The 18,937-nt window shown below is 44.5% G+C and overlaps 1 protein-coding gene across 10 annotated transcripts in view; it reads right to left on the minus strand.

The window, feature by feature from the left end:
• Positions 1 to 4,291: 4,291 nt before the first annotated feature.
• chd3 (chromodomain helicase DNA binding protein 3) overlaps positions 4,292 to 18,937 on the minus strand; it is a 69,194-nt gene continuing 54,548 nt past the window's right edge. For 4 of the 10 annotated variants that reach the window (XM_078164339.1, XM_033609996.2, XM_078164341.1 and 1 more), the window contains one exon: positions 17,305 to 17,695. In XM_078164339.1, the coding sequence (XP_078020465.1) occupies positions 17,433 to 17,695 (263 nt within the window). In that variant the 3' untranslated portion in view covers positions 17,305 to 17,432. Of the gene's footprint in view, positions 4,484 to 17,304; positions 17,696 to 18,937 lie in introns of those variants that run through there. The other 6 variants (XM_078164343.1, XM_078164340.1, XM_078164342.1 and 3 more) reach the window with 3 other exon arrangements.

The raw sequence follows: 18,937 nt of genomic DNA on the forward strand, positions 1-18,937 counted from the left end.
TCTAACACAAATAATGCCAGATAAAATAAAGTAGAGAGTGAAAAGTGTGCCAGCCAACCTGGCCTAAAATAAAAATACTCAATTAAAGGTACAGCACTTTAGTAAATGCATACTTAGTTTAATTCCACCACTGATAGAGGCTGATAGGAATGTTGAGTTTCGGGTATTAGGCAAATCTATTTTTTAACCTGATGTAGAATGTATCCTCTATGGACCTTGAGTATTGGTAGCAAATTTCATGTCAGTACATCCAATAGGACGGCTCGAGAAAGTATGACAATGGATGTGAAATACAAACACCATTTGACAAAAAAATCCACACATTGCTTTTTATCATTTCATTCAGTTTTATTACAAACAAAAAAAAATAAAGAAAGAAAAAAAAAAAAGGAGATGCGTCATCATTGACATGTTTCACTGCCACTCATCATTTGATCGGCACCACTACATACACAGTGACACAAGATACCCAGAAATGAACACAAAAATCTGGAGAGAGGACAAAGTAAAAGTGGAAAAAAAAGAACTAAGTGCTTTTAACATTTTAGTTCCGGGGTTGCAAAAACCGTTGTATGAAACATAATTTTTAAAATGGACTGTTTCCTGGGAAGATCAGTGAAAAATGTCTGGGATTTATGAGATAAATTAACTCCTACGGTAGCTATCTTTTTTTCAGTTTTAACTTAAAGCAGACTCTAGGATTTACAGGTTGACATCAGGTTCTTAATTCAGTTTGATGACTTTACATTTGTTCAGCTATGTTTATTAAGGCGTTTTTTAATGATGCGGTATATAAAATGGACTTCCAGCCTTCGATTTTCCAGATAATAACCGTGTATTTTTACTGGGGTTAGATAGTGTACATTATCTTTCTGCTCATAGAAGCATTTAGGGTTACATATGGCCTATTTTCTATATATGTATATGTCATTTGCAAGCCCCAAATCTAAAACGTAAGCAAGAAAAATGAGTTTTTCTTGTAATATATCTACCTCTGAAGTTAGCTCAACTTCTTCGTTTGCGTTCTCTTGCAATTATAGGACAAACATTTCTCGTTACAAAAAAATTGTCTCTTTTGGTAGAAGCTCTTTCTCGAATAGCGACAGCGAGAACAACATCGACGACGACAAATACTCATAATCGCGAGAGTAAAAACACAAGAGAACACGAATGAGCTGTTTAAATATGCAAAGTATATCACAGGATTTTTGTAGAAAGAAATAGAAACTTGGAGAAAAATAAAACAGGAGGAAAGGTTGATTGAGAGAGGGGAAGGGCGTCAAGAGGAGTGATCAGATAGGTTTTAATAACACTGACTTGCTTATGAAAAGGTTATAAACATTCATAGGAGGCTTCTGAAAAATAGCATCGTCGTTTTCGCATTTTCTGGAACAAACCCCCAAAATACCTCGAAGCTCTTTACATAAACTAGAACCAGGGAAGCGGGGCGGCAAATACTTAAATGGATAGTAAAAGATTTTTTGAAGTAGGGTTGTATGAGGTACTGATCCATAGTCAGTGTATTAATGACAGCAGCAGTCTGTCAGCACGTCCCTTGTTTGGTGAATTGGCCTAAGTGCCGAAACAGAAGCTGAGCAATGTAATGCTATGGATGGGGCTCAGCAGCTAAATGTATTTTAATCACCTAAAAAGGTCCCACCAAAAAAACTAGAATTACTGCCCTGCAGTGGTACGCCTCCACAAACACAAAAGTTGCACTTATAGTTTACATCAATGTCTGTAAAAACATGGATGCTTTACACACATCCTCCCCTTGGCAGCATGGAGGAAGTATACCATTAGGACAATGTCAAGGTGAGCACTGAGTGAGCATTTGAGTCTCCCCTTCTGTTCCTGATGCAAGGTCACAGTGACCTTGACCTGTGACCACCAAAATCTAATCAGTTCATCCTGTAGTCCAAGTGAACATTTGTGCCAAATTTGAAGAAATTCCCTCAAGGTGCTCCTGAGATACCATGTTCACGAGAATACAGTGCACACAAGGTCACAGTTACTCTGACCTTTGACCACTAAATCCTAATCAATTCAATTTGACTCCAAGTGAACGTGTGTGCTAAATTTGAAGAAATTCCCTGAAGGTGCTCTTTAGATACTACATTCATGAGAATATGACAGATGCAAGGTCACAGTCACCTTGACCTTTAACCACCACAATCTAATCAGTTCATCGTTGAGTCCAACGAATATTTGTGCCAACTTTGGAAAAATTCCCTCAAGGCATTCTCGAGATATCAATGTTCATGAAATGAGATGTACGCAAGGTCACAGTGAACTTCACCTTTGACCACCAAATTCAGTTCATTCTTGACTCAAAGTGGCTGTTTGTGCCAAATTTGAAGAAATTTCCTTCAGATATTCTTAAGATATTGTGTTCACAAGAATGAGACGATGCAAGGTCACAGTGATCATTGACCTTTGACCACCAGAATCTCATCACTTCATCATTGACACCATGTGGACATTTTCTGACAAATTTAAACAAAGTTGTTCTTGAGATATTGCATTCACGAGAATGAGAGGGAAGCAAGGTCACTTTGACCTTGACCTCTGACCCCCCAAAATCTCATCAGTTCATTGATGAGTGTAAGTATTCCCTACAGATGTTCTTGAGATGTTGCATTCACAACAATGAGACAGTGACCTTAACCTCTGATCACCAAAATCTATCGTAAATCTACGTCATCGTAGAGTCCAAGTGGACATTTGTAACTAATTTGAAGAAATTCCCTCAAGGCGTTCTTGAGATATCGTGGGACAGACGGACAGACCGTCAACCCGAAAACATAATGCCTCTGGCTACAGCTATATATTCCAGAAAAAGTGTACGCTACATTGAGAGTATTGTCACCGCTTTACCTTGCTGTCAGACAGCCCTTTCCAATGGGGAAGCCGTTAATAGCTTTAGGTCCATATCTATGTTCTCGTCAGAGCCACCAGACTCCATTGAGAAAAACAGTAATTTTAGCTCGCTGAACACAGGAGCTGTTGGTCTATCACTGAATCAATCAGGTAGTTAGTTTGCGTTGTTTCGAGACTTTGTAAGTCACACAATAACACACAAACAAAAAAACTGATCAAGGCAGTGGTAGACCAGCAGCTCCTGTGTTCAGCAATGTTAAATTGTTTTTCTCAATGGAGTCTGGCTCTCAAGAAAGCGATGTAAAAGTTTCAGTTCCCCGTTGTAAACTGCTGTCTGACAGGAAGGTGAAGCAGTGAAAATACTCTCAAAACACTATACACTTGAACTGATATTGTTTTAGGTGGGACTTTTTTAGGTGGTTAAAATACATTTTATTGCTGACCCCACCACAGCAGTACATTGCTTAGCTTCTGTGTCGGACTTCAGCCTGCTTCTCCAAACTGGGGGCGTGTCCACTAACATCTACTGTATGTAATACACTGACTATGGATAAGTGCCTCATTCAACCCCACAAATCTGAACTATCCCTTTAATGTGGTCGAACAAGTCCTGAACATAATTATCATATCATATCATCTAGCTGCATTTCTATCCGAGTATGTACCTTTAAACAAAAAAGCAAAAAACAAAAAAAGGATGGAGCTGTGCTTGGAGCTGCTCGGACTGAGTAACCATAGGTTCAGCCTCTCCTGGGAGAATTAGAAACAGTATTAAAACAACTGTAGGCACAGCTTGACACCATTTTTTTTCCTTTCCACGAGACAGCATTATTGTGATTAGAGCATGCTTCAGGGGATGGAGTGCGGCGGTAGAAATTATTTTAGTTTCACATGCAGCTTCCTGTCGAAGGGGAGGAGGAGGAGGAGGAAAGTTACATGGTCTATTGAGAGATCTAAAGGTTTCTAGAATTGAGGTGCGTTGTGTGTGTACGTGTGTGTGTGTGTGTGTGTGTTACTTGTGTGTGTAGATGAGGTTAGAAGCATCCCAAGAGGAGGAGGAGGAGGAGGAGGAGGCCTGTGTGAAGAGGCCTGCTTATGAGGAGTATCATGGTTTGAGGCAGACAAGAAAAGGTCACAAGAAGTTATGAGACAATATGGACTGTGTGTGCTGCAGGTGTGTGTGCGTGTGTCCGTGGACAGTAAGTGCACATGTGCGTGTGTTCATGTACTGCATGTGTGTGTGATTGTAGTTTTTCAGGGAGTACCAGTCAGCAAAGTTTTCGTGTGTGAATGAAGCAACTACAATCACTAGCGGGTCAGTAAGTACGCCCGAAAAGTCAGTCAATTCATTTTAATACTGGATGTGTGGTTCATTTTCTTGGAGAGAGATTGGGGATATCTTTGCAGCAGATGGGTTTGAATGTGTGTGTGTGTGTGTGTGTGTGTGTGTGTGTGTGTGTGTGTGTGCGTGCGTGTGTTTCGGTGTGTATGTGTGTAGTCTAGTCGTCGATACAGATGACCTCTCCGCTGCGCTGCTCCCGCCGGTTGACTAGCAGCTCTGCTTCCCGCTCCTTCTTTACAGACATGGGAGGCCCGTTCAGGACTGCGGGGACAGAGGAGAGTTCAGTCAGTTCAACATGTAACGTGTCTTTGTTCTACATGTTTCCTCTCGCAGACCCAAAACAGAAACTGTTCGTACTCACACAGGGACGCACAAATGCAAATACACAAATTTAGATACTGGTTCAAAACTGTGGTTAAACAACTTTCGGGCATTCCTGACAGGCTCACTCTCAGGCCTCGTCCACACAGACATGGGTACTTTTATAAATTTAGTTTTTTCGTACACACACACTGCGTATTAGGTCACCTTTGTCCACAAAGTCTTTTCAGTGTTGATGCCTTTGTGAGGTGTCACAAATGAGGAAACATTTTGTGCAATGGAGACGCGACCAAAGTACTTACTAGTGTACAGTTAAGCTGGATTTATACTTGTGCGTCAGCTCGATGCAGAGCCTACGCCGTAGCCTACACATGTGGTCTACGCCCTGGAGCATTTATACTTGTGCTTGCGACTGCGGGTGGTGGGGATAACGTTACAGGACTAGAGAAAAACAAAAATGTAATTTAAATCTACTATATAACTTATTTATCTTGAAATGACTTCGTCCAACCACAATGGCAGTTTATTGGCCACATGATTTCATTCAACACATCCTCTCCGTTCAGCCCACTGAGGTGTTACTAAGTGTCATCAGATCCTCCAGCAAGAACAATGCCTTAAGGCCCTGATCACACAGAAAGAGTTTTACAGGTTGCAAAACGCGTGGCGCACAGCACTGCCTTTGTTTTCAACTTAAATGACACTAGTGAAAAAAACGCTTGCTGTGCCTTTTTATTGTTGCCAGACAACCACCCTGTAACGTCCTTAATCTAACCTTCCTGTGTAATCATTCTACCGTTTTCCCCCCCGAGAATCAGTTGCTAGCTCCTAAAATGTTGAGGCAGAGGGTACTTGCTGTAGCTCTGGTTGAGGGTGAGAGGCTGTCAGCAAATAGTTTGCTGGTCACAGGGAAACGGAGATCTGTGTGGGTACATGAGACCCTAAAAATGAGGGTACGTCATGGAGAGTACCACCAGTTGGTCCAGGGGCTTCTCCTACATGATGGCTGGCATATTTTAGGACGACTAGGGGCAGTTTGACAACCTGCTGTCTATCATCGGGCCATATAGCTCTGGGTATCCAGCATCCGCTACCACTAGTTTCTCCTCCATTGTTTACCATCTGTAAACGTGTTGTTGTGACCACCACAGAAGGCCCGCCTCTCAAATCTTCTGATTGGACAATGGGAAAAGAGATGACTAGGGGCGTTATTCCACTCTGAGTTGAAGTTTTGTCAACTCAAGGAGTTCAAAGTGCTCCAGAAAAAACGCCAAGCACTTAAAAGTGAGTTCGCGTTACATGACTGGCCGACCAGTCTTGAGTCGCGGAGACTATCGTAATCTTTTGAGTGTTCATACCTGGTGACGTGTGTTTCTGTCATCGGGAGTCTCGCCAACTGCGTTACAACCTGTGTGTGCACACCACAAGATTGACGACATCACCAAACTACGCTTTGTCACGCGTGAACAAAACAGGATATTAGGAAGTTCCCCGGTGCTACACTTTACTCCCCCCCCCCCCCCCCCCCCCCCCCCACCTGTCTGCATTAGTCTTCGTAGCTTAGCGCCACAAAAGGGTGTAAGCTTTTTATGAAGATTGATGCACTGTTAATCTTGCAGTCAAGTATTTTATACCCATACTGTGCGTGGTTGTGACCGTCACCCACCCTCCCGGGAGACTAGCCTATCAGCCTTTATTGGAAAAACTTCCTAATATGAGCCAGAGAGGGCCGTGATACACCATAGTGTGTCAAGGGGAAAGTAAGGGACACGCAGGGGGGATTGAGGGACAGGTGCTTAAGGTCTGAGTTATATAGCGACAGTGCATGCGGAGAAGAAGGAGAAAAAACAAACAAACAAACAAACAAACAAACAAGCAAACAAAAAACAGGCAGAACAGGCATTGTAGCTGATGTATGTATTGTGGCCTTGAGGTTGTTGTGCTCCATGCAGATTACCAAAAATAAACACCTAAATGTATAATAAAGAAAGAAAAAAAACAAACAAACAAAAAAAAAGAGAAGTCTATACTGAACACCAGAAATGTGAGAGTCCTGGTGGTGGAGGAAAGCCCGATTGTGGAGAAGAGTTGCCAGCGCAGTGTGGTAGGTTTGAGAAGCAACTGAGCCCCTTTTGAGTGATCCCATCGATTCTTTGCGATGCTTCACGGAGCTGAAGTATCAAACATGCATGCGTGTATTTGAACCCTGTTTATGAAAACCATCACCAGGGTCCAGGGCCAATGTCCCAGACCCGCGGGGGAAGGCGGGCGGTAAGGCACCCCAAGGCTGCAGGAGCGCCCAGACCCCACGAGCCATACCATGAGTATCTACAGTGTGTGTTGACCCACCACCCCCCCTCTTACTATGATTCTCCGATCCCTGACGGAGAAACATTAACCCTACACCGTGAGTGCCCATAAATGTGATGTGATGCATTAAAATTGAGGGACATAGGAGACAGGTGGGGGCAAGGCTGATGGCTACAGCACACTGCTGTTCTGCAGCCTGTACAGCCATAAGGCACCTGTAACCTGTTCCCATCTGTCCCTCAAGATGTAGGTGTGTGTGGTGCTTTAAAATTGGAGAACAGATAAGGATGGGTTGGGGGGCAGCATGGAGGGCTACAGGACACCACTGTCCCATAGCCTGCCCCAACGAGAAGCCCCCCAATCCATCAGTGGTCTGCACCTCGAAGAGTGAATGTATGTGGTGTGTTAAAACTGTGGAATGTGTGATAGGTGAACTGAATGTGGTTTAGGAGGCCAGGCCAGTGTAGGCCCGGCCCGAAGGCCGGAGGGATGGATGAGTGGGGCTAGAAGGTGGTGCCAACCAGACCCCGGCGCCGCGAGGCCCCCAAAGCCCATGGACAGCGGGCCAGGTGGGCCCCAAGGAAACCCAACAGGCCCCCAACGGGCCCCCACCGGACCCCGCCCCCTAAGCAACTGCAGCGTCAGGCCCCCGCAACGGTCCCGACCTGGGTCGCACCGCCCGCAGCAGACCGACCCCCAGCAGAAGGACGAGGCACACCACCAGCATGCATGGACGACGAACCCCACCCAGCACCCTGGACCCCGGCGCGCAGGAGCACAGGCCAACCCGCAACACCGCCAGTACCCCCTCCAGACCGCCCCAGACCCAAAGCTGGGTGCTACACTTTACTTGTCAACATGGATATTCTTCCCAGTGTTGAATCAGATCTGCCTCCAGGGCCTGGGTCCAAACACAACGCGCTCCCCGTGACCCTGTGGACGCCGCCATTGTTGTTGTTGCTTGCCGGCTTGTCCTCCTCACATTTCTTCCATCCTCCTGCGTGCTGACGTGGGACGTATCCCGTCTCTCATTGGCTGATGCTCTTTGTCAGTCATGTCAGACTTCTCCAGTTTTCTAGCATGCCAGATATCCAGTCCCAGACGAGGGGGCAACTTGCTCGTAGGCTTGTTCACACATTAGGACTCGTCGTGGCAGACTATCTGCCGACCCACCTCCGACCCAAGGTGGCTGTCAAGATCCTCTGCGACGTCAAAATTGGGGTGAAAATCTTGTAATGTGAACTAGGCTTAAAGCGCAGCAATGCGAGGTGCGTCACAACGCAAATACCGTGGGCAAAAGCTTCATTCTCATCGAATTACAAAAAGCCACCTCCTGCTGCTAAGGTGCTTTCTGTGTTTTCGGGGCCTTAAGTATTTAAACCCAGCAAGGCTGGTCTAAGTGGGCTGATGTATATTAGAAACACTCGGTGACAGTGACTTCTGTCATCAGCAGCTCGGCTTTTACATTCTTTTGTTTGGTTTTGTTGTGTATTTTGTATACCGTAGTGAGATGTCAGGAAGGTATGAAAGTATGAAAAACAGATACCGGCCAAGCCTATTAGCTCGCCGCCCACAGTCTTACTTGATTGAATGAACTTTTGTAAACACCCCAGAGTGAAGAATGAGTCATCAAACATTTGAAACCGTTTTACTGAAGCTGCAAAGACAAGGATTTTGATGTAAAAATATGGTCTATAAAAAGAAATAAATGTTGAATTAACACCGGGACACAGGATTAAAACTGAGTAAATGTATTTTTCATTTCATGGGGACTTTAGGATAAATTAATCATACCACGCAATTGTGTAATTATAGTAAATCAGACCATTACGGAGGTTTTAAGTGTTAGTCGTTCTCTACATTCTCATTTTTTCCACCCAAATCTGGGTAATTGTGTTTCCTTTGAATATTAAAATAATGGGTGAAAAATTAGGCTGAAAGTACAACTTGTTGAGCAAACACAACAATTTGTTCTTGGTGCATATTTTCTCTCTATTACTGGACGGACTCCAGGAGAAAATCAGCTCCTTTTAAAAATATGGGTGTTTTTTGGCGACAAACAATAAAAACTGAAAACCATTAGCCGTGCAGTGCGTACTGCCAAATGACAACTGATTTTGTTGTATTCTCTCCACAAAATGTTTTGCAGATGAGCTGACAAAGGGGACAAGAAGGCGTACTGTCCTCTTCTGCAACATAAAGCAAAGTTTACGGAACATTTGGCTTTGGTTTTAGTCGTGTTTATCTACGATAGAACAGAATAAGCCAACAACCTGCATCCAGGGTTACTCGATCATACTTTGATAATCTTTTTAATGAGCAAACTTGCATAATACAGTACATCAATATATGATATTACATATACAGTATCATGTTTACAATAATGATAAAACCCCAGAATGCATAACTGTGAGCCTGGAGAGAGTGAGGCCGGCAATGAGTACACACACACATTCACTCACACACTCAGCACACACACAGGCACATGAGGTCACAGACACACGAACGCACACATGCATGAAAATTAACTTCTTTCTACACGACTGCACAGCTGGCCAGCTCGGGGATCTGAGCTTCCCACATTTGTGCGCTATCATGAATCTGCTCGGGGAGTGGAACGGCGAGTTTAGCACTCCTTTCAAAACAAAGCCAGGAATAGACTAACAGCGCACTTCTCTCACTCGCGCCACAGGGAAAGATAAACTGTCATAACACCCCCGTGCAGATCAAAGATGCGATAAGGACCGTATTGAGCTGAAGACGTTTTGGGGGGGCCGTAACTGTGTGTGTCTAGAAGCAGAGGGGGGACCGCTTATGGGAAAAGTTGTGGCATTGCGCCAGCGGAGGCCAAAAGAGGGGATAGAGAGAAAGAAGAGAGTCAGTGTGTGTGTGTGAGAATGTGTGTGTTTGGGGCAGACAAAATCTGATAAGGAGCAAAACAAATGGAGGTAAAGACTGGGTGAAAGAGCAAGAGGAATTACGGGTGCAGAGAGAAACAAAGATGCAGGAGCAGAAGATTGAGACATGGAAAAAGGAGACAATGAGATGGAAAAAAACAGCCGAGTGATCTGGAAGAGGAGAGGACAAAAAAATAGTGAGTGACTGTTAAGTCGCAAAACAAAAATGCCAAAGATGTGATTACATACTTTGTCCAACAGAGAGCGCTGAAAAGTATGTTTTTCGAAAACGTCCTGCTTGGTACATAACAGCTTATAATTGTTATAAAAATAAAGAAAAAAAATTAATTAAAAGGATCCAAATGTTTAAGTTTGTATATGACAACATATTTTTCTCAGTTTTGAAATTGTTAGTTATAATTTAAGATACCTTTTAAAGTGTTAAAAATACTCTGTTGTGATTAATATGATGTTTAAAAGTAATTGGTTAATTGTCAAGAATGTTACACGTCGGTCTATCGGTTAATTTTGCTGCTCTTCAGTTTGCTGCACTGCACACCACCTGGGTCTGTTGGGAGTTAGCTAGCACCTAGCGCTGCCGCTAAGTTGGTGATTACCGCTAGTAACGCCATCCTAACCTAACAGAATTGCTGTGGAAACACAATGCCCACCTGCAGGTTTCCCTACAGGTCGCTTGAATGAGCAAGCGGCTTAATTTAGCATCGCTAACTATCACTGTTAGTTGTGTAAGCACCGTGTGTTTACATGCACGGTAAAGTCGAGCTACGGTTATAGCTCGACTAGGCTATTCAATTGGAATGCTGTTCTTGTCCCTGTATACAAGCACAGTGGCAATTTATTGACCGAAGTACGTCCGACTTTGCTACGATAGGTGGCGATATGCCCCCTTTCAGCCTCTTAGTAATGGACCTTTTTCCAGGTGACCCGGTACATCACAGACCAAACAATCGACAAACAAATTAGCTACGGTTAGCTATCAGCAAACTGGTACTGTGGTGGACAAATTTAAACATTTATTAACATTTCGTCATTCCAAAAAGTTGCACATCTCTGGATGTAGATTTCGCCATGTTGTTACCGGCTTCTTCTTTTGTTACACATTTAATGCTTTCGACTTCATGGTCAAAACCCGGGGCGAACACTGAGGAGCATGCACCGAACGCCTCAGCCAGTTTGGGTCTGATTGACTGTAGGCTATACATTCAGGAGTAGTTCGACTCACAGTCGCATAATCTGGGTGTTAGTCCAAGTTTTGGGAAATCAGATTTGGTATGATTCCAGTCAGACTGTTTACATGTATTTTAAAAGTCTGGCTGTAGTCGGACTAACACAATAAATCTATTTTCCCTAATGTCATGTAAACGAAGTGAATGCTAACGGGGTTTTGCGGCTACCTGGGGGGAGGCTGGAGGGCGGCCACCATGTTTCTGCAGCAATGCCGTCCCGCCACTGGGACACCATTCCCAGAAGTAATCTCAAATGAATGGCGCCACATGCTAGCTCCCATTAGACGTGGTAGGTGCGCCGTGCAGAGCGGCCAAGGCTAACATTAGCTAACCAGTGGAGACTGAAGGGACAGTCGACACTATATTTCTGCATGTTAGCTAGCCAGCTGTCTGTCGCCCAGACAATAAAACTGAAGGCAAGACATTTACATCACAAGAAATTTAAATTTCACCACCTCCAAATGGATAGTGCTTTGAAATGCGTCCCCAAGGCTCACTGAGTCGAAGAAGTGCCAGACTAAAAGAAAAAGCTTTAATTTTGCATTTTTTTCTTAAAAATTAATCGGTTAGTTACCGGTCAGACCCTGACTCAGACAATAAGTCTGTTATGCACCAAAATTTGCAACTAGCTGACATATCAGAATGGTTAGCATAGTTAGCATCTTTCAGTTGTTTGCTAGCTTGTAGGCAAACTGGCAGTGGCTGATACAGCATTGGAAAACATACAATAATATCTGCTACAGTGTCACAGTGTGCTTGCGTTGGTCCCGTTTACATCCAAAAATTTTACACTCTGCCATGTTTGCCGTCAAAGCTTTCTCTGTGCTGATGCTAACTCTACTCTGTACTGTCGGCCCGCCCTGGGTTTTAGGTTTCAGGTGTATTAGTGACGTACATAACCTCGCTTGTCTGATGTACTTTGAAGCTCAGATTTTCAGGGGAGTTCACAGATATTGCACCCTTCAGTAGAAGAAAGTGAGAACACCTCTCTAGTGACAAACAGATAATTTTCACTGTCAGTGGCGGGGTCCGCCATTGCTTTAAATTACCTACCTACACAAGAGAGATTCACAGAAAATGATTCAGTGCGTAATCCAGTGTGACTGTTTTTAATTTCACTGCATTGATATCAGCTTTGCTGTTAACTGTTCGCTCTCATAACTGTTATCTAACATTTCTTAACTCTGCTGCTTCACATTAAAAAAGTTCCACTAGCGAAAAGATGGCTTTTATTGTAGTGCAGTCACATGAAACATTTGTCCCCTAGGTTAGTGCTGACTGCAATTTCACATCAAAAACAACAATATCAGTGTCAGCCGCACAAAAATCCAGTCTGACTCAGGCTCAACAAAAAAATGGCATATAAGGTAAAGGAGCTGTGAAGATAAAACAGGGGAAGGAATTCAATGAGACACATGCATTACGCCAGATAATGGATTCCCTCTGCAATGGATGGATTCCCTCTGCAATGCCAAATCCACACTGCAATACTTCACGTCTGTCCATCCAAACTTCTCTCTGCAGCCTGTCTGGAGCTTCACAGTAGCAGCAGACAGTGCTAGACAAATGAACATTTTCTTGTCCAAAGTTAGGTTGGCAGTGATAATTGTAGCTACAGGAAAAATACGAGAACTCCAACAGCCCACACATGGACATATATCTAGGAATTCCTAAAACTTTACCCATTTTATTCATCTACTATGCATTAAACTCTTGGACTGCACTGGATGGAGCATCTAAAGTCCAAAAAGGCAATAAAAAACATTCCTGGCCATCGTGTCTCTCCCCTGTAGGTCCTGCCTACTATCTGATAGAAGAGAACGCTGCCATCTTGGCAGGAAACGCAGTGTTTTTGCTTGCTGAAAAGCTTTGCGTGTCTGCAGCTATGCCAAAAGCTTTCATCAGGAACAACCTCCTGCCTCTGAACTGTCAACCGTTCCGGAGCTCAGAAAGCACAAGTTTGATTTTAGAATTATGAGTCTGTCCAACTGAGACTTGAAAAGATTTTCACAAATCTATGTGTTTCAAGAGTTTGGGGGTAAAGTCATCAATCACAGATCTCACTGTGAAAAAAAAACAACTAATTTGCCTGCATATCCATGATCCTCTGTGTGTGTGTGCACAGATGTGTGTTATGTTTTCTTTTGAGACCGGGTATCACGACTCATGATGTGAAATACTCAAACCTTTAAAGTTGGCTGGACTCTTCATCTTGGTAGCCTATCCTTTTATCAGATATTTCCTGATTTAAACCTGTATTAACTGATTTTCTGAGCACTTGAGGGCAGCACATTGATATTCTATCGCGTCCAGCTTACACAAAGCAACGTCTTTCATTTGCTCCACCTATTGAGTCTAAGAGTAATATTCTTGCATTTTAGCTCAGTTTTGGTCTCCACCACTCACTGAAGGAAATACCTGGCTCTTTAGCTGCTACATGCTCCACTATATTCACCAACTAGTCGCTAATTTTTTTTAGGTGCTGAGCAGGTAGCGCACAGGGGGACATTGTTCTGATTGCTCATAATTCCAAAGCCCCAATAGTCCGAAAAATGGACCGATGGACCAAAAGCCCATTTGTCCATTTGTTCAGTATCCCCAAAAGAAAGGCATATTGCTCCAGATGGCTTTTTTTTCAGAGCACATGGCTAATTATTATCCAGAATAACGTCATTGGACTTTGCGCCTCTGATTAGCTAGTACTCGTTGCTTTCATTGGTTGGGTTGGTTAGGTTTCAGTATTTAGGAGTGAGATTGGTTAGGGTTAGGGTAAGAATAGCAGAGGAAAAATAGGATGCCATAAAAATATCCAAAACGTCATTCTGAATAACAATTAGCCACTTGCTTCTGTTTGGGAGAATGTGTGTCTATTTTTCTTGGGAAACAGCCCTTCGGAGCAATGTGCATCTGTTTTTGGGGTACCGCGCTGTTTTCAGTAAAGAAGCTCTGATAAACACACTGTATGCGCTGCCATGCTTACGTTCCCAGGGCTAATAATTCCAAAGCCCCAGTAGTCCAAATAATGTTGCAGTGGATGGAAAGGCCATTTGTTCAACAGCCCAGTATCCCGAAAACAAATTTGCATTGTTCTGAAGGGCTGATTCTACGAAAAGTAGGGTATATACACCCCCAAACAGAAGCACATGGTTCATTACTAAGCAGAATCAGACATTCCTAGTATGACGAAGACGAAGCCATAAACCTTAGCTTACCCTAATATTGTCATCCTACCCTGAACCACTCAACATGCCTAACCTTATCAGCCCGACCAATGAAGGCAAGAAGAACTAGCCAATTAGAGATAGAGTAGGGTGCAGTGTGCTATGAGTACTGGATGCTGTACTCAAAATGGTCAAAAAGTTCAGTGTGGAACCCTGGACATCTAGGGGTGTAAATCACCAGCTTCATCACGATAACGTATCATATCGATTCTTTGGACAACGATACGATATTTCCCGATAGCTTTAGGACTTTCTGACAGAGAAGCCTTTCTGGAAGAAATGTTTTCATTTTGCCTAAAACTTAAAGTCCTGAAGGCAAATTTCTCCAAACAGCCATGAAACAGAGCAGCTTATGTTGCTGTAGCGAGAAGTTAGTGGAGTAAGACGTTCATCCTGGCAGGTAACGTTACGTTGTGTTTTATCTCGTAACTGCATTGTTCACATACGCCATGTGCTTTGTGTGTTGTAGAGCTTAGATTGGGCCCAAAAAATCCAGCCCGGTCCCACCCAAGCCCATGCATGTTCTGTCCGAGCCTGGCCCGTCCCTTTAACTGTAATTACGAGCCTGAGCCTGGTTTAAACCCGACATTTTTTTTTAAGGATACAAACGTGGACATTGAAGGCTGACTCTCGTCTTTCTTTCCATGGCAAACCTTCGTCATGTGCCTCTTAAGTGTCGAGGTCCCTGTCTTTTTGCTGTCACGTACCAGCATCGCGCTGCACTTGGTACACTCGACGAAGCCGACACACACGTTGTCACCGTCGACAACTCACATGTGCGTGGCCAGTGGCGCCGTCAAGGCTCTAGTGTGTTGACCTGTATCTTTTTCTGAAATCGAAAATACTTCCACAGTGCTGATTTATTCCCGAGTAAATAACGCTATCCTCATCGTCTTTTTCTTGGCTGATTGCCATCTGCCTGCCGCTGTGTGACAGTGACACAGACTTTCAAAATAAGAGCATACCCTAAAGATGACAATATGGATCGAAGTTTTCACTTTGTATCAGTGACAATGGATAGTTGATCACGGAATTGACATACCGATCCAGATCGATGGATCGTCACACCCCTATGGACAACTCTCCCCCTTAGTGTTCACCATCTTGGCAATGTAGCAGAAAGGTAGGGGCCACCCAAAGTTGTAGAAGTGGCAAACAAGTTGGCAGACATTTTGGTGGGCAACAATGATGGTCAAATGTTGGCAGTAACGCTCTGACCAGTTGCAATTTGACATTTAGTGTAAGAAGTAGCGGTCAAATGCTGTGGTCGCCATTTCTGGTAAGTGCACACCACCCAAGTTGAATGTGAGACAATGCTATCCTGCTGATTAGTGTTGAAACTTAAATATTTGAGTTTAGCTCATTTGTGAAAAAATATATAGTACATTCTTAAAAGTAGCATCCTAAAAAGGTATGGTTTGGAATTGGTAAAGAAACTCAGGTATATTGGCACCAGTACTGAACATTTTAAAGGATACCTAGTTCTGATAGAAATAGCTGAGCGACCATGCACAAAAACACGTACACACACATTCCTCAGCCTTCACACACACAGTACAGTCTTCATTGCAGGCCGCACCACTGCCACACTTCTCTGGTCTTTAAAGGGAAATACCACTCGATTTTAGCTTAAAAACACTCACACATCCTGGAAAAGTTCGGACTCCTCCGTCCTCGCTGAATCGAGGCAGAGGAGTTTGCCCTGCTCTTTAGTCTGGGATGTCACACTGATGTACAGCTCTACTGCACACACACCGAGCTGGAAAAACGATGACACAGTCCAGAGTGTTTTATTTTCTCGGGGATCAGGGGACATTTTCCAGCGTGGAATCCATCACGCTGTCACAATAAAGAAGCTCGAGGAACGAAAGCGTCTCCCCGGGCTTCAAAGCGAAGGCTCCCCTCTTTCTTTCAGTGACAGATTACAGTCTTTAGCTTTGGGGAAGAGCTGCTCGTAAATACAGAGGGTTTTTTTTTTTTGCTGCAATGAGGCTTAAAAACAGGAAACTGTGAGTTCAGTGGAGTGATATTCCCCTTTAAGTGACCCCCCCCCCCCCGTTAAAAGGTGCAATAGTAAATATGCTTTGTAATACAGTACATATCTCAATTGGGTCAGAGCACAGTTGCTACTGATTGTTGCACAAAGGCAGAGGTTTTTTTTTTTTGTATCTATGGTTCTTGCTTCTATGCTTGGTTGGACTCAGGAATGCTGGGGCAAAAGAGTCCATGGGAAGAAGTGCTTTAAACTTAGAAAACTCTTTTTTTCCCTTCGCTTTCTTTCCTTTTTTTGCAAGATTATCTGAGTTCATCCCTTTCTATTTCGGGTTTGGATTTCATCTGCCTGTGCTGAGCAGATAAATTAAGTTCTTTGCAGGTTTTCAGGTTGTGTGTGAGGTCCACAGTGTATAGATATACAGTATATAAACGTGTGTGTGAGGCTGAGACAGAGAGAGATGGAGGAGTGGAGGGCTGCGGAGGAATGAGGGAGTACAGGGTCAGAGCGAGGGGACAGGCTTGTTCAGTCAGCCGGCGGATGAGGAATTGATCTGGGGGGAAATCTTTTTCGGCGCACAGGGAGAAACAGAAAAAGAAGAAATCTGTCTGAGCTTTTAGAGGAAAAAAAAAATCCTCCTTTGTTGCATTTTTCTCCATTTCGGCCCTCATATCTGAATTCCTGAAAACCTGTGATTACATTAACATACCGTCTTTTTTTCCGTCCTCCCTCGGTCCAGACATCTTTCCCCTCAAAGTCAGATTTTTGGGCTTTATTTCAGTAGCGCCTTTTCTCTTTACTCGAGGATTTTGTTTGTTCCAGACAGGTCATCGCACCCCCCCCTTCACCCCCCCCCCCACGCATCATTAGTGCTTGATCTCAGCGCCAGCTTTTCACCTCTCTCCCTTCTTACTTTGGACCTCTCCTCCTCCTCCTCCTCCTCCTCCTCCTCCTCTCCCTCTCTCTGCAGTTGATTGCTTGTTTTCTTTCAAGTGCCGCCACGTCTTTTCACTTCTCATGTCCTCTCCCTTTTCTGCCTCCAGTCCCTATTCGATCCAGTGAGCTTTACTTCTCCCTTTATATTCCTCACATTCCCACAGTATCAAAGTGCTTTGTCCTTTCTGGACTTTTTCCTTTCCAGCTTCTCTGTTTCACTCTCCATTTTTGTTACATTCCTGGACGTTTTATCCAAAATGTCCTCTTGTGTTTCCGCTCCTCTCCTCAGGGTTTCTTTGGTCGCCCGTTGCGCGGCAGGTTCTCCACCGTGTTGCTGAGCCGGTACTTGACGATGATGCTGTGCACCGTCGACTTAGGCATCCTCAGCTCCTGCCCGATGGCCCCCTCGGACTTGCCGTCCTTCCAGAGGTCCACCACCCGCTGCCGCTGCACCACATCGTGCTCCTTGGTCTTCTGGCAAGCAGCGTTTGGCCCTCCGGTGGCTCCCCAAGCAGCTCCCCCGGTGGCCCCAGCAGCGGCGGCGGCTTCTGTGGGGGCAGACAAGCGGCAGACTGTAGTGGAGACTCGAAGAGGGGAGCAGGATAATGTGACACTTTACTGGTCCCCGTAGGGAATTCTCTGTTAGTCTGCCTCCCTCCTCTGCGGGGAGGTCAGAGGTCAGAGGGGAGCTACTGCAGCTGGCGGGGGGTTCAGTGTCCTGCTCAAGGACACCTCAGCAGTGCGGGTGCCTGCAGACATGAGGGCTTGAACCAGTGTGCTCCACTTGAAGGGCAATCTCTAATTTCTACGCCCCTACAGGATGAAGTTTTGTCTTTTAGTGAAGATGAGTAGCTTCCTCATGGCAGCACTGATCGCTGAAACAGGTTTTCCAAAAATGCAATTCAGAGTATTGTGCAAATGCTTGGATATTGGCATGTGTGAGACAGCACGAAACAATCCTTCATGGGAGCACTTGGCGTATCATTACATTCTGTAGTTCACAGAGTGCAGCTAAAGTAGTAGATGTAAAAAGTGCCACGGCAGACATGCATATTTCTGGATGTGTTTTGTGTACTCAAGCGAGGGAGCTTCTCTCAAGAGAGGGCTATTAATGGTGGAGGTCACACAATCAGAGATTTTTTGTTGTTTTAACTCCTGCTCACTCTTTCCCTCCCTGGCTGGAGTCTAAGAAGGTCAGGAACCAGCACGACCCCAATCAAGACCGTAAATGTGGCCTCATTTTGCTGCGTGCCTGTGCCCTGCCAGAGTTCAGGATGTTCAGACTGCACTCGGCTCGGCTCGGCCTGCGCTCAGCTCAAGCTGCTCGCCGCGAGGCCCCCGCAAGCGAGAAAAAACCCACGGAGCAACACAACTCGCGCGCGACTATTTCTGAACAGCACAGCACCGGGGCCCAGCCCTCCGCCGGTTCACAAGTCACAACACGACGTTTACACAACCAAACTCCTTCTGCGGTTTCTGTCCCTCTCAAAATACCTTGGTACAAAGTCCGAATGTTTTCTTGGCACACAGCATAATGACATTTTCAGAGATAGGCCCTGGCTCTCTAAAATGCAATGCCTTTGACAGATGTCTCAGTCTACAATTACATAAATCAAGATACACTGAGTGGAGGCAGGCTGCACTGAGAGAGAGCTGGGTGTTGTGGTTTTTTTTTTTTTTTTTTAAGGCAAAGCTATTGGGGAATATCAGGTTCTACCAGTTATCTCTGCCACATCGCCGCTATCTAAACATCTCCGAACACGCATACACATGCAGAGTGGGGAGTGCGT

Source organism: Epinephelus lanceolatus, chromosome 22 (assembly GCF_041903045.1).
Source record: "Epinephelus lanceolatus isolate andai-2023 chromosome 22, ASM4190304v1, whole genome shotgun sequence".
NCBI lineage: Eukaryota > Metazoa > Chordata > Actinopteri > Perciformes > Serranidae > Epinephelus > Epinephelus lanceolatus.